Source organism: Phyllostomus discolor, chromosome 13, assembly GCF_004126475.2.
Source record: "Phyllostomus discolor isolate MPI-MPIP mPhyDis1 chromosome 13, mPhyDis1.pri.v3, whole genome shotgun sequence".
Taxonomy (NCBI): Eukaryota; Metazoa; Chordata; class Mammalia; order Chiroptera; family Phyllostomidae; genus Phyllostomus; species Phyllostomus discolor.
Genome location: NC_040915.2, coordinates 66,948,304 through 66,960,752, shown reverse-complemented (window position 1 = coordinate 66,960,752; position 12,449 = coordinate 66,948,304). Strand labels below are relative to the sequence as shown.

Sequence of the window (12,449 nt, the reverse complement as noted above, 5' to 3'; positions counted from 1 at the left end):
TCCGCTGGTAGTTTTGTCCTGGCTCTTGAGGGGAAACTTTGGAAGGGGACACTGAGGCAGACTTGTGGTGTCTGTTACCCAGTCCACTGGTTCTTCTTTGAGGTGTGAATGGCTTGTTTCAGTGTCTGCTTTGGGCTGGAAAGTGAGGGGCATTCCAGGAGAAAGTGGGCTACCTCATCCGGAGGGATCAAGATGTGTTAATGTGTTTCAGTTTTTCTATCTGCAAAACGGGGCTAATAATAGTGTATTAGACGTCGGTAACCATTTAGGGGCTAGAATAGAAGAAAAGGTGCCAGCTTCTTCTTTTTATTAAAAATGTTTGTGTTCATCCCTGGCTGGTGTGGCTTAGTGGATTGAGTGCCAGCCTATGAACCAAAGGGTTGCTGGTTCAATTCCCAGTCAGGGAACATGCCTGGGTTGCAGACCAGGTCCCCAGTGAAGGGGCAAGGCAACCACACATTGATGTTTCTCTCTCTCTCTTTCTCCCTCCCTACCCCTCTGTCTAAAAATAAAAAAATTAAAAAAATGTTCGAGGAAAAAATGTTCATGTTCAAATTAAAGGTATTTTACAGAAAATTCTTGTAAATATAGCATTAGATTCTTCATATTTTATGGTTGGTAATCTTAACACTGTATCTTTTCTGTTAGATATATAAAAGTATAATCATGTTAAAAGTACAGTCTGTCTATAATTTATAGCGGAGTCAGTTAAATAAATAGATATTAAGTGTTTATGGAGTTAATTCATTGTTACATGACACAATGTATATAAACATAATTTTATAGCTTTTAAAATAATGTGTAACATTTGCCAGTAAACTTCTATTTCACTTTTATTTAGCTATAACCTGGATATCATAAAGTCCACAGATTATCAATGTATATAGCTTGAAGAATTTATAAGAATGTATATGTCCATGTAATCACAACCCAGTCAATATATAAATTATATCCAGCACTCCTTAAATCCTTACTACCTTTCGAGTCAGTATCTCTCTCAAAGGTACATTATTCTGACTTCTGTCACAGTAGGTTAGTTTTGCTTCTCTTTGAACTTCATATAAATAAAATTATACAATAGGTACTCTTTTGCAGCTTTATTGAGATATAATGGGCATATAAGTTAAAGGTGTACAGCGTGATAATTTGATACATGTCTGTATTGGGAACATTATGTACTCTTATGTCTGGATTCTGTTTCTTAGCATTTTTGAGATTCACCAATTGGTAAGTTGATGACTCTTGCAATAATTCTTTTTCACTTGTATGTCGTAATCTGTTACATGGAAAATTGTCCAAATTATTTATCTGTTGTTTTTCAGTGAACTTTTTGGACTTAATAACTAAATGACACATATAAATACATTTGATTTTTGCATTTGACCTTATATCTTTCAGTCTTACTAACTTAGTAATTCTAATTGTTTTTTTGACTCTTTTAGATTGTGTACACATTATGTTATCTTCAAACGATGAGAACTTTTTCTTTTTAATTTTTATACCTTTTATTTTTTTCTTGTCTTTCAAAAAAGCTTGAATTAAGACCTCAAGTGCAATATCGAATACACTACATTCTTGTCTTATTCAAGACCTTGTTGACCTTGCTTGTCAGCAGGAAAGTGTCAGTTTCACCATTAAGTGTGATATTAGCTCTGTGTGTGTGTTTTCATAACCTTTATTAATGCATATGTTTAAAACCTATGAAGAGGTATGAAATTTTATCTACCAAAGTGATGTTTTTATTCCTTTATTTAAATATGTGGTCACTTACAGGGATTGATTTTAGAATACTAAAATAATTTTCATTTTAGACTAAAACTCACTCGGTCACTCTGTGTCCTTTTTGTGTACTGGTGGGTTTGATTGGCTCTTATGTTGCTTAGGAGTTCTGCAGCTGTGCTCACGATGCTGACTTACGATTTTGCCTGTTAGTGATGTCTTTTGTCAGCTTTTGTTACGAAGGTTGTCCTGACCTCATGGAACAAGCTGGAGGTCTTCCTTTTACTTTTATATCCTGGAAGAATGTATTTAAGATTGTTATTATTTATTCCTTGAATGTTTGAAATAATTCGCCAAAGAATCCATTTGGGTTGGAGTTTTCTTACAAATTCATTTTTTTAAATAGTTATAAGAACTTACAGTTTTGGGTTTCCTGTTTCAGTTTTGGTAAGTTGTGTTCTGCAAGGAGTTTTTCCATTACAACTTAATTCACAGCGATGTTGTAAAAAAGTTGTTCTTATTGTCCTCAGAATCTTTTTAATGTTTGTAGGCTTTCTAGTTACATATATCTCCCTTTTCATTTTTATATGTCTTCTCTTGATGAATCTTCTAGGGGTTGTGCTTTTGGCTTGATTTTTCTCTATCACATGCCTGCTTTCCATTGATTTCCTATATTTAAAGTTTCTTCTTCTTTTTACTTTTCTTGGGTTAATTTGAAATTCTTGTTTTAGCTTTTTGTGATGGTAGCCTAGAACATTTATTTTTTTAACTTGTCTTATTTCCAATAATGGGGCATGAATTTTCCTCTGTTTTAGTTGTATCCACACACTTTCATCTGCTGTATATTTATTATCATTTGATTAAAAATATTTTATAATTTCCATGGTGGTAATATGTATTTGATTCATGTGTTATTCAGAGATGTGTTTCTTAATTTCCAAATATTTGGGAGAATTTGTAGTTATTGTTCAGTAATTGATTTTTTAAAAAGATTTTATTTATTTATTTTTTAGAGAGGGAAGGAGGGGAGAAAGAGAGAGAGAGAGAAACATCAGTGTGCGGCTGCGGGGGGCCGTGGCCTGCAACCCAGGCATGTGCCCTGACTGGGAACCAAACCTGCGACACTTTGGTTCGCAGCCCACGCTCAATCCACTGAGCTACGCCAGCCAGGGCCAGTAATTGATTTTTAGTATAATTTTATGGTGGTCACAAAACACTTCATTCATAATTTAAATTCTCTGTTTAGATTCACTTCATTGTCTATGTGTGGTCTCTTGGTAAATGTTTCCTATGTACTTGAAAAAATGTATATTCTGCAGTTGTTGGGTTTAATGTTCTATATTAGTTCAGGTTGATATATTGGTTTCAAATGTTATATATATATGTCTATATTTTAATATATTTTATTGATTATGCTATTACAGTTGTCCCATTCTCCCCCCTTCACACCCCTCCACCCTGTACACTCTCACCCACCCATATCCCCCCCTTTAGTCATGTCCATGTGTCACACTTATAAGTTCTTTAGCTTCTACATTTCCCATACTATTCTTACCCTCCCCCTATCTATTTTCTACCTACAATCTATGCTACTTATTCTCTGTACCTTTTCCCCTCTCTCCTCCTCCCGCTCCCCTGCTGCTAACCCTCCATGTGATCTCCACTTCTGTGGTTCTGTTCCTGTTCTAGTTGTTTGCTTAGTTTCTTTTGGTTTTGCTTAAGGTGTGGTTGTTAATAAATGTGAGTTTGCTGTCCTTTTACTATACATGTTTTTTCTTTATCTTGTTTTCTTAGATAAGTCCCTTTAACATTTCATAAAATAAGGGCTTGGTAATGATGAACTCCTTTAACTTGACCTTATCTGAGAAGCACTTTATGTGCCCTTCCATTCTAAATGAAAGCTTTGCTGGATAGAGCTATCTGGGATGTAGGTCCTTGTCTTTCATGACTTGGAATACTTCTTTCCAGCCCCTTCTTGCCTGCAAGGTCTCTTTTGAGAAATCAGCTGACAGTCTGATGGGAACTCCTTTGTAGGTGACTGTCCGCTTATCTCTTGCTGCTTCTAGGATTCTCTCCTTAATTTTTACCTTGGCTAATGTAATTATGATGTGCCTTGGTGTGTTTCTTCTTGGGTCCAACTTCTTTGGGGCTCTCTGAACTTCCTGGACTTCCTGGAAGTCTATTTCCTTTGCCAGAATGGGGAAGTTCTCCTTTATTATTTGTTCAGATACGTTTTCAATCTGTTGCTTTTCCTCTTCCCCTTCTGGTAACTCTATAATTCAGATGTTGGGACGTTTAAAGATGTCCTGGAGATTCCTAAGCCTCTCCTTGTTTTTTTGAATTCTTATTTCTCCATTCTTTCCTGTTTGGTTGTTTTTTTCTTCCTTCTGGTCCACTCTATTGTTTGGAGTCCCAGTTTCCTTCCCATTGCTATTGGTTCCCTGTGCATTTTCCTTAATTTCTTTTATGGTAACCTGCATTTGTTCATCTAATTTGTGCCCAAAATCAACCAATTCTGTGAGCTTCCTGATCACCAGTGTTTTGAACTGTGCATCTGATAGATTGGCTACGTCTTGGTCGCTTAAGAGGATGAGTCCTGAGGCATTGATCTGTTCTTCTATTTGAGACATGTCTCTCTCTCTCTCTCTTTTTTTTTTTTGGTCTGGTGGCTCCTGTTACAGTGAGGGGTGGAGCCTTAGGTGTTCACCAGGGCTGGGCACCCCAGTCTCTAGATTGTGACATTGTATGTGGGGGCGGGGGTGAGGGTGAACAATGTTGGTAGCTTCCTTCTCCTGGGACCTCAGTCCCTTCTCTGGGATCCTGGGTTGCTCGCTCTGCCCTGGTCCACAATCGCCACCTCACTGGGTCCACCAGCTGCTGCTTTCATACTCAGGGTCCACCGGCTGGGATCTTGCGTGCCCTGGATGCCTTACGCACTCCCTCCTGGTTGCCTTATGCACCCAACCCTCTGCTCTCCATGCCTCGACCAGTGCCTGGCTGCTCGTCTCTGCCCCTCCTACCGGTCTGGATGAACGGGTCTATTTCAACTTCTTGGCTGTCCAACTTCCATTCAGATAAATTCTCTGTCAGTTCTGGGTGTTATTCTGCCTCTAAATTGTTGTTGTTCTAATCTTGGTTGTGCGTGGAGGTACGGTGCGTCCACCTATGCCTCCATCTTGCTGGAAGTCCCATGTTTTATATATTTATGACTTTTTCTGTCTGATTATTCTGTCAGTTACTGAGATATGTTTGTTAAAATCTGCAGTTCTAATTGTGGATTTATCTCTTTTCCTTTTAGTTCTTTCATATTGGATTTATGTATTTTGAAGCTGTGTCATTCATTGTGTACAGATTTTATTATATCACCCTGATGGTTAGACAGCTTTATCATTGTGAAATGTACTCCTTTATTTATTTTAATGGATATTTTTAGTCCATTTACTTGTTTTCTGAGATATAATTCACACATAAAACATTCACTCTTTTAAAGCACACCTTCACAAGGTTATACAACTACTACCACTATCTAATTTTTGAACATTCCAGAAGGAACTTCCTTACCCACCAGTACTAGAACTCTGTGTCCTCCTACCCTGAGTCCCTGGCAGTTATCAATATACTTTATGTCTCTATGGATTTACTAATGTGGACATTTTGTACATATGGAATCATATAATATGTAGCCTTTTGTGTCTGACTTACTTCATTTAGCATAATGCTTTTACTGTTGATCCATGGATAGTATGAATCAGCACTTCATTCATTATTTTAGTGGCTAGACAATATCTTATTGTATGGACCTGGTATATTTTGTTCCTTCATTTTTCAGTTGTAGGGCATTTTGGTTGTTTACACTTTTTGGCTGATATGATGAATAATCTTGGTATGAATACCCATATACAAGTTTTTGGTGGATATGTTTTTACTTTTGTTGGCTAAATACCTAGGAATTTAATTGCTGGATGATATGGTATTTGTATGTTTAACATTTTGAGAAACTGCCAAACTTTTTTACAGTGGCTACAACATTTAAATTTTTACCAGCAATGAGTAAGGGTTCTAGTTTCTCAACACGCTTACCTACTGTTCTATTCTTAAAAAAATAGTAATATACTTGGATTGAAGTTTACCATCTTAACTTTTTATTTGCCTTGTTTATTCCTTTATTCTTTGGTGTTTTCTTTTGGATTAATCAAGTATGTTTTATTTCTAAAAATTTTCTATCAGCATTTTAGTCATATACTCATTTATTATTCTCTTACTGATTACCATAGAGATTGAAACTTTTATCTTTGACTTACTGCATTTTTAAAAATTGGACTTATTTCACCTCCTAAACAATAGAGGACTCTTGTACCGTTTGATACTGTTTGCATGTACTATTCCTATATCTGTGTCTTATGTTTATTATAAACCTCATAGGATATTATTTTTGTGTGTACATTAGTTTTTGTGTCAGTATTTACTTAAATTTTTCTATATTTTGTCCTTTTTATACTCTTTATTCATTTCTATAGTTCTGGGATCAGTTTCTTTCAATGGGAAGAACACTACCTTTTTGTTTTGCAGGTCTCCTGGTGGCAATTTCATTCATCTTTTGTTTGAAAACAACTTATTTTACTTGCTTTTTAAATGTATGAATTTGTGTGGTGGAGGATTCTAGGTTGGCAGTATCTTTTACTTTTATTAAGTTGAAAATTTAGTCTATTATCTTCTCATTTCCATTGAAATGTTCTCTCATATTGTTATTTTATCCCCTTTGAAGTCAACTTGGCATTTATTCTCTGGCTGTTTTAAAAAAAATATTAGAGCCCTGGGTGGCATAGCTCAGTGGATTGAGTGCGGGCTGGGAACTAAAGTGTCCCAGGTTCAATTCCCAGCCAGGGTACATTCCTGGGTTGCAGGCCATAACCCCCAGCAACCGCACATTGATGTTTCTCTCTCTCTCTCTGTCTCTCTCTGTCTCTCTCTCTCTCTCTCACTCTCCCTTCCCTCTCTAAAAATAAATAAATAAAAATAAAATAAAATAAAAAGAAAGGCTAAATCAGTTAAAAAAAACATGATTTCTATAAAAAATATTAGTTTTTTTAAATAGTAGTGTAAGTATAATATACCTGGGTGGTTTGTTTGTTTTTTTAAATCCTGCTTAAGGACTTCTTGAATCTGTAGTTGGATGGCTTTCATCAGTTTTGAAGAGTTTCCAGCCATTATTTTTTAAATACTGCCTTTGTCCCTGTCTTTCATCTTTCTTATCTTCGAGTAGCTAGTTTAGACGCCTTTGAGGCTTTTCACCGAGTCTGTTGCATATTGTGCTGTTTCATGCATCTGTCCCTACTCTCTCCGTTCTTCAGTGGGCGTGTTTTCTGCAGCCGTGCTGTTGTTCTGTCGCACCTGCCCACTGACTTCTCCACTTCAGGTATTTTAGTTTTCATTTTAGGGTGAACATTTGGTTGTTTTTCATAGATTACAATTTTCTGTTGTAGTTCTTTATTCTTCATGTTTTTATATGAACATATTAATTATAAATATTTTTAGTAGCTTGATTAAAAACTTAACTGGATTTTTCTTGGCAGCTTGTATATCTCTGTTCTACTCCTTCCTTGCCCTAGGCAACTTACTGCCTGTGCTTTAGAACATCTTGGGTATTCCTGTCTTTCTTTAGTTTAGGCTAGTAATTGGTTGCCCCAGGACCTCAGTTTTCTTATGGATTCAAGCAAAGTTATGATTTTATAGATTATCTTTCTTGTTTTTAAGGCCTTGGAGTGATGCATTTAACAGCTGTCTACCTCATACCCAATGGCCAAAAATCCATTATGGCCATTTTTAAGTTCCTTTCTGAAAATTCTAAAATAAATCAAGGCCCTGGCTGGCATAGCTCAGTGGATTGAGTGTGGGCTGCGAACCAAAGCATCGCAGGTTTGATTCCTAGTCAGGGCACATTCCTGGGTTGTAGGCCAGGTCCCCAGTGAGGGCCACATGAGAAGCAACCACACATTGATGTTTCTCTCTCTGTCTCTTTCTCCCTTCCTTCCCCTCTCTAAAAATAAATAAATAAAATCTTTAAACAAATAAAAAATAAAAAATAAATCAAGTATGAGTCTTTCTCTGATTTGACTACATTTTTTTCCAATTTTTATCCATTTGTTCCTGGTGTTTTAAAGCATGCCTTATAATGTTTATTGGATACCACACACGGTGAATGAAAAATTTGCAAGGAGTCTGTAGAACATGATTTTCCTCTAAAGAGAGTTAAGTTTGCCTCTGGCAGTTCTGGTCTGTAAAGGCTTGGTTTTAGGCTCTGTTTGAGCATGTCTGTGCTCTTTTGTCCTTAGTCCTAAGGCCTGGCTTCTCTGGAGTCTCAATTGAGAGTCCAGGTTTTTGCATGCTTTTTTTCAGTGCCCCTATTCCTTTTGGGCAGTGCTTGCTCACCAGCCTCCCTTCCTCAGCACAGCAGGGCTGTGAAATATCTGCTTGGCTTGTTAGTTGCCCATCAGCTGTTTTTTGAGAAGTTTCCTGGCATCTTGTTCTACATAAACGTAAGCTGAGGAATTGATTAATAGTTTGAGGGGAATTTCCATGTAGATTTTTGTCCTTTTTTTTCCCCTCAGTCCCCATCTGCTTTGGCACCCCCAGCATCCAACCTCTGCCTCTCCAGCCTATTTAAACTACAATATTATGCTTGGCCCCTAGTTTCCATCATTGATTTAGAAAGTCTGGTTTACAAACAGAATGATTACATATGGGGTTTGCTTCATGGGTTTTTTCTCTCAAAGAGTGTAGCCCCAGAAATTCTATTTCGTATCGATTGCTTTCCTGTGCCTCAGACAAGTAATTTTATATGTTTTGTCTAATATTCATAGTTGTTCCCCTTGAGAGTGCTAATTTAATACACTTCCTCTGTAAATTGGAAATAGAAGCATCATACCTCTTCCTTCGTCCTGGAATTTTACTAATGCTGACTCTGGTGTTATAAATATTGATGGCTGTTGCAAATCTTTTCAAGGTTCCAGCTGCCTTGAACTGATAAAATGAGTCCTTCTATAATAATTACCATAGACCGTAAAGGTTAACTAGTAATAAACCTTAGTTTTATCTTCTGGAATGAAAGTAGGTTTTTGGTATATCAGGAAAGATCTCTGAAAACTAGAGTAGAAATGAAGGAACAGTAATGGTCACCAAACCTCTTTTAACTAAGCTTTAAATCTCACATAATTTTCTGTTCTTTGAATTGTCATTGGAAAGACTTCATAGAAATATAAATTCTTATCACAATCTTTCACGTTTTGATTTCCAGGAAGATGAAGTCCTCGACGCATTCTGAAGAGGACGATTTTGTTCCCGAACTACACAGAAACGTGCACCCTCGGGAGCGGCCTGACTGGGAGGAAACACTCAGTGCGATGGTGAATCGGTTTTTTAAAAAGAATTTATTTGTTTATTTTTGGAGAGAGGGGAAGGGAGGGAGAAAGGGGAAGGAAAGAATCATTGATGTGAGAAACAACCATCAGTTGCCTCTCATGCACCTTGACCGGGAACCAAACTTGCAACTCTCAGCCACGTGTCCTGACCCTGTGTCCTGGCCAGGAATCGAACCTTCAGGCTTTCACTTTGAAGAATGATGCCCAACCAATTGAACCACACTGGTCAGGGGGATGAGTCAGTTTTATGCATATGTGTATATGTATTTTTCACTTACATAAGGAAAAGGAACTGAAGAAGCATTACTTACAGAGACATTCTTTTTGTTCATTTATTGAGAAACTCTCTATTGAGTGTATAATTTGTTCCAGGCACTGTTTTAGGTTCTGTGGGTAGAATCTTGAATAAAACATACAAATTTCCTGGCTTTGTGGAGCTTATATTTTAATGGGGTAGGAGGAAAAGCAATTAATTCAGTACTGGGTTGGCCAAAAAGTTTGTTTAGTTTTTTCCAGATGATGGCTCTAGTAGTGCTTAGTTATCTTTAACTTCATTCAAAACAATTTTGTTAGATTGTATTGTGACAGCTGTCATTTCAGCATGCATTAAAAAACTTATTAAAATTAGTGAATTTTTGTGCAGCCATTTAATATTGAAGATGGAAGAAGATATGCAGCATTTTCAGTGTATTATGCTTTATTATTTCAAAACAGGTAAAAACACCACTGAAACAAAAAGAAAGATTTGTGCAGTGTATAGAGAAGGTGCTGTGACTGATTGAATGTGTCAAAAGTGGTTTGTGAAGTTTCTTAGTACTATTGATATTTTGGGCAAATAATTCTTTGCTGTGGGGCTGTCTTATGTAATGGAAGATGTTTAGCAGTACCTCTGGCCTCTACCCACTAGAAGCCAGCAGGGAGAGATAGCCGACATACTTAGAATATCTAAATCAATAAAGTTGATGGAAATGAGAAATGTGTTTTTTATTTTATGGAACTCTTAAATGGATTTTTGGGCCAACCCAGTAGACAGTATGCCAAGTGCTGGCACATGCTACTGTGGAAGATTAATGTGGAGTAGTAGGGTTACAGAGTGTTGGGACACGGTGTGAAAGGATGGTTGCTGGTTACACGGGGTGGCCACAGATGGCCTCTAGGAGGTAATTTATCTGGGAACAGATCATTTTAGGCCATGAGAGAACAAGTTAAACAGTGTGGTAAACGATGAAGAAGTGTTGGAAAAAACACAAAAATAGGACATGTGGCTGAAATTGGGGAAAGCAGAAGGAGATGAGCTCAGAGCAGTGGTTTGGTGGGTGGAGAACAGATAATGTAGTTTCTTGTAGTCCCTTATAAGGACGTTGTTTTTTCTTGCTGAGTGCGATGGGAAAGCACTGGAGAATTTTTGGCTGAGAAATGACATGATCTGGCTTAAAATTTTGAAGAGAGCCTCTGGTTGCTGTGAATAGTCTAAATTGGGGGGGGGGAGTAAGGAAACCTGTTAGAGGATGACTGTGATAGGTGAACAATGGTGATAGCTTGAACCAGGATGGTAGATAGGCTGAAAAATGGTTGGATTCTGGATGTGGTTTTACAGAAAAAGGCACCTGTTTTGCTGAGGAAAGGGGTACAGAGAGTGAGGTGAAGAGAAGTCAAGGATGATGTCAGGCGTTTTGGCTTGAGCAACCTGCAGAATGGAGTTTACATTCACCGAGATGTTGGGGGTGACTCCCCTGTGGTATGGTTTTCCACCTAAGTCCAAAACACCCATTTAATCTATCACCACTTTATGCAATTCAGGTCTCGTAGTAAGAACAGTAAAATATTTTTTGTGGAAAGTAGCATGTTATGTAATCGTAGTTAAAAATTTCATATCAAAATTGAATGCGAATGTTCATCTGTCAGTGCTGATCTGTATTGAGATTTTGCATATTTCATTTTTGAAAATGCCTTTTCTCTCAGATAAGTACTACCAGATACTGACATCAATTCACGAGCATATGATTTTAATTGAGCATATTCATAGCTTAGAAGGCATTTTCAGAATTCTATTAGATTTTTCTTTTAATGTTTGCCTTGTAGCATAGCATTGCAAACTTCCAAATGAAGGTGAGATGGAGGGAAGCTCCTCAGTTACACAGTTAAGTGGATTTTGCAATATGGAAATTTACTTTGCATTGGTATTGTGAACTGAAAAATTCTTCTGGAACTGTACTTTGAGCTTAGAAAATATATTTCACTGCCAATTTAGATCATGATGGAGATCTCCCTTCTTGTTTTAATGTTTGGTAGTTGGGAAGTATGTATAGCAGCTCATGATTACTTATGATTCTGACAGTATTACCTTAGTGTAAGTTTTCATATAACTATGTCTTGCCTTGTAATTTTAGGTAAAATTCTTGAACAAATAGCACCACCATACTGTAGTGTAGGTAATCCCTGAACTCAGGTCATCCTGGCTCCATCCTACCCACCTCCACTCCCTGTGAGTGAAGCCCAGGACCTTGCCCATGGGGTTGACTCCCAGGTGAAGCTGTGGTACTGGAGCCGTCAGGGTCGGGGCAGTGGGGCTTCTCCATTCCTGCCAGAACCAGGAGCTCCAGGCCTTCCTCAGCCATCTGGAGCACAGGTATCTTCAGGAATTCCTCTCTAGAGATTCCCCATTTCCAGATTTCAGCTCTGTGGCCAGGCACCTTCCAAATGATAGAGGAGGACCTGGAGGACACCAAATGTGTGACTTTCCTGTGGGCCCTGGGCAAAGATTGGCACAGTCTGGTGTAGACTTCTTGCGCCAGAAGGACAAGATGTGGGCAAGGATGGGCTTCTGGGCTCCCATAAGCCACCAGTGCTGAGAAGACGCCACAGCCAAGGAGCTGTCCCAGCAGGCCTGGACTTGGGAGTGGTGTCTCCACCATGTTGGGGCTCAGAGGAGCTGCCCAAAGGCCCAGGTCCCCTGCCCCCTGGGGCCCCGGCCTCTCACCACCACACTGTTCCTTGCTCCTCTCTATAGCCACTGCTGGCACCAACTCCACCCCTTGCCTGTGTTACCCAAGTGTCCTTCCCCAGACCCTGAGTGGTACTGCCCCACTTCCTATGCTTGTCTCCTGTTGGCTGAAGACCCCTGGGTTGGGGGCCTCTGCATGGTCCTATCCCAACCTACTCCAGCTATATCTGGAAGCAGACACCAACATCCTCCACCACCTCTGAAGCCTCTGCCAGCACCCTGGGCACGGACACTCGCAGGGTGAAGAGCAGCCTGCGTGCTTGACCCTGACTACTGCCTTGTTCCCCTGGCCTGCTGTCATGTTGGTC

General features: G+C 38.6%; 1 protein-coding gene across 3 annotated transcripts in view; it reads left to right on the top strand.

Moving 5' to 3' along the window:
- The window catches only part of ARHGAP32 (Rho GTPase activating protein 32), a 265,997-nt gene that overhangs the window by 85,305 nt on the left and 168,243 nt on the right, over window positions 1-12,449 (top strand). For all 3 annotated transcript variants that reach the window (XM_028527567.2, XM_036014652.1, XM_028527566.2), the window contains exon 2: window positions 9,014-9,122. In XM_028527567.2, coding sequence (XP_028383368.2) covers window positions 9,018-9,122 — 105 coding nt within the window. In that variant the 5' untranslated portion in view covers window positions 9,014-9,017. The remainder of the gene's footprint in view (window positions 1-9,013; window positions 9,123-12,449) is intronic.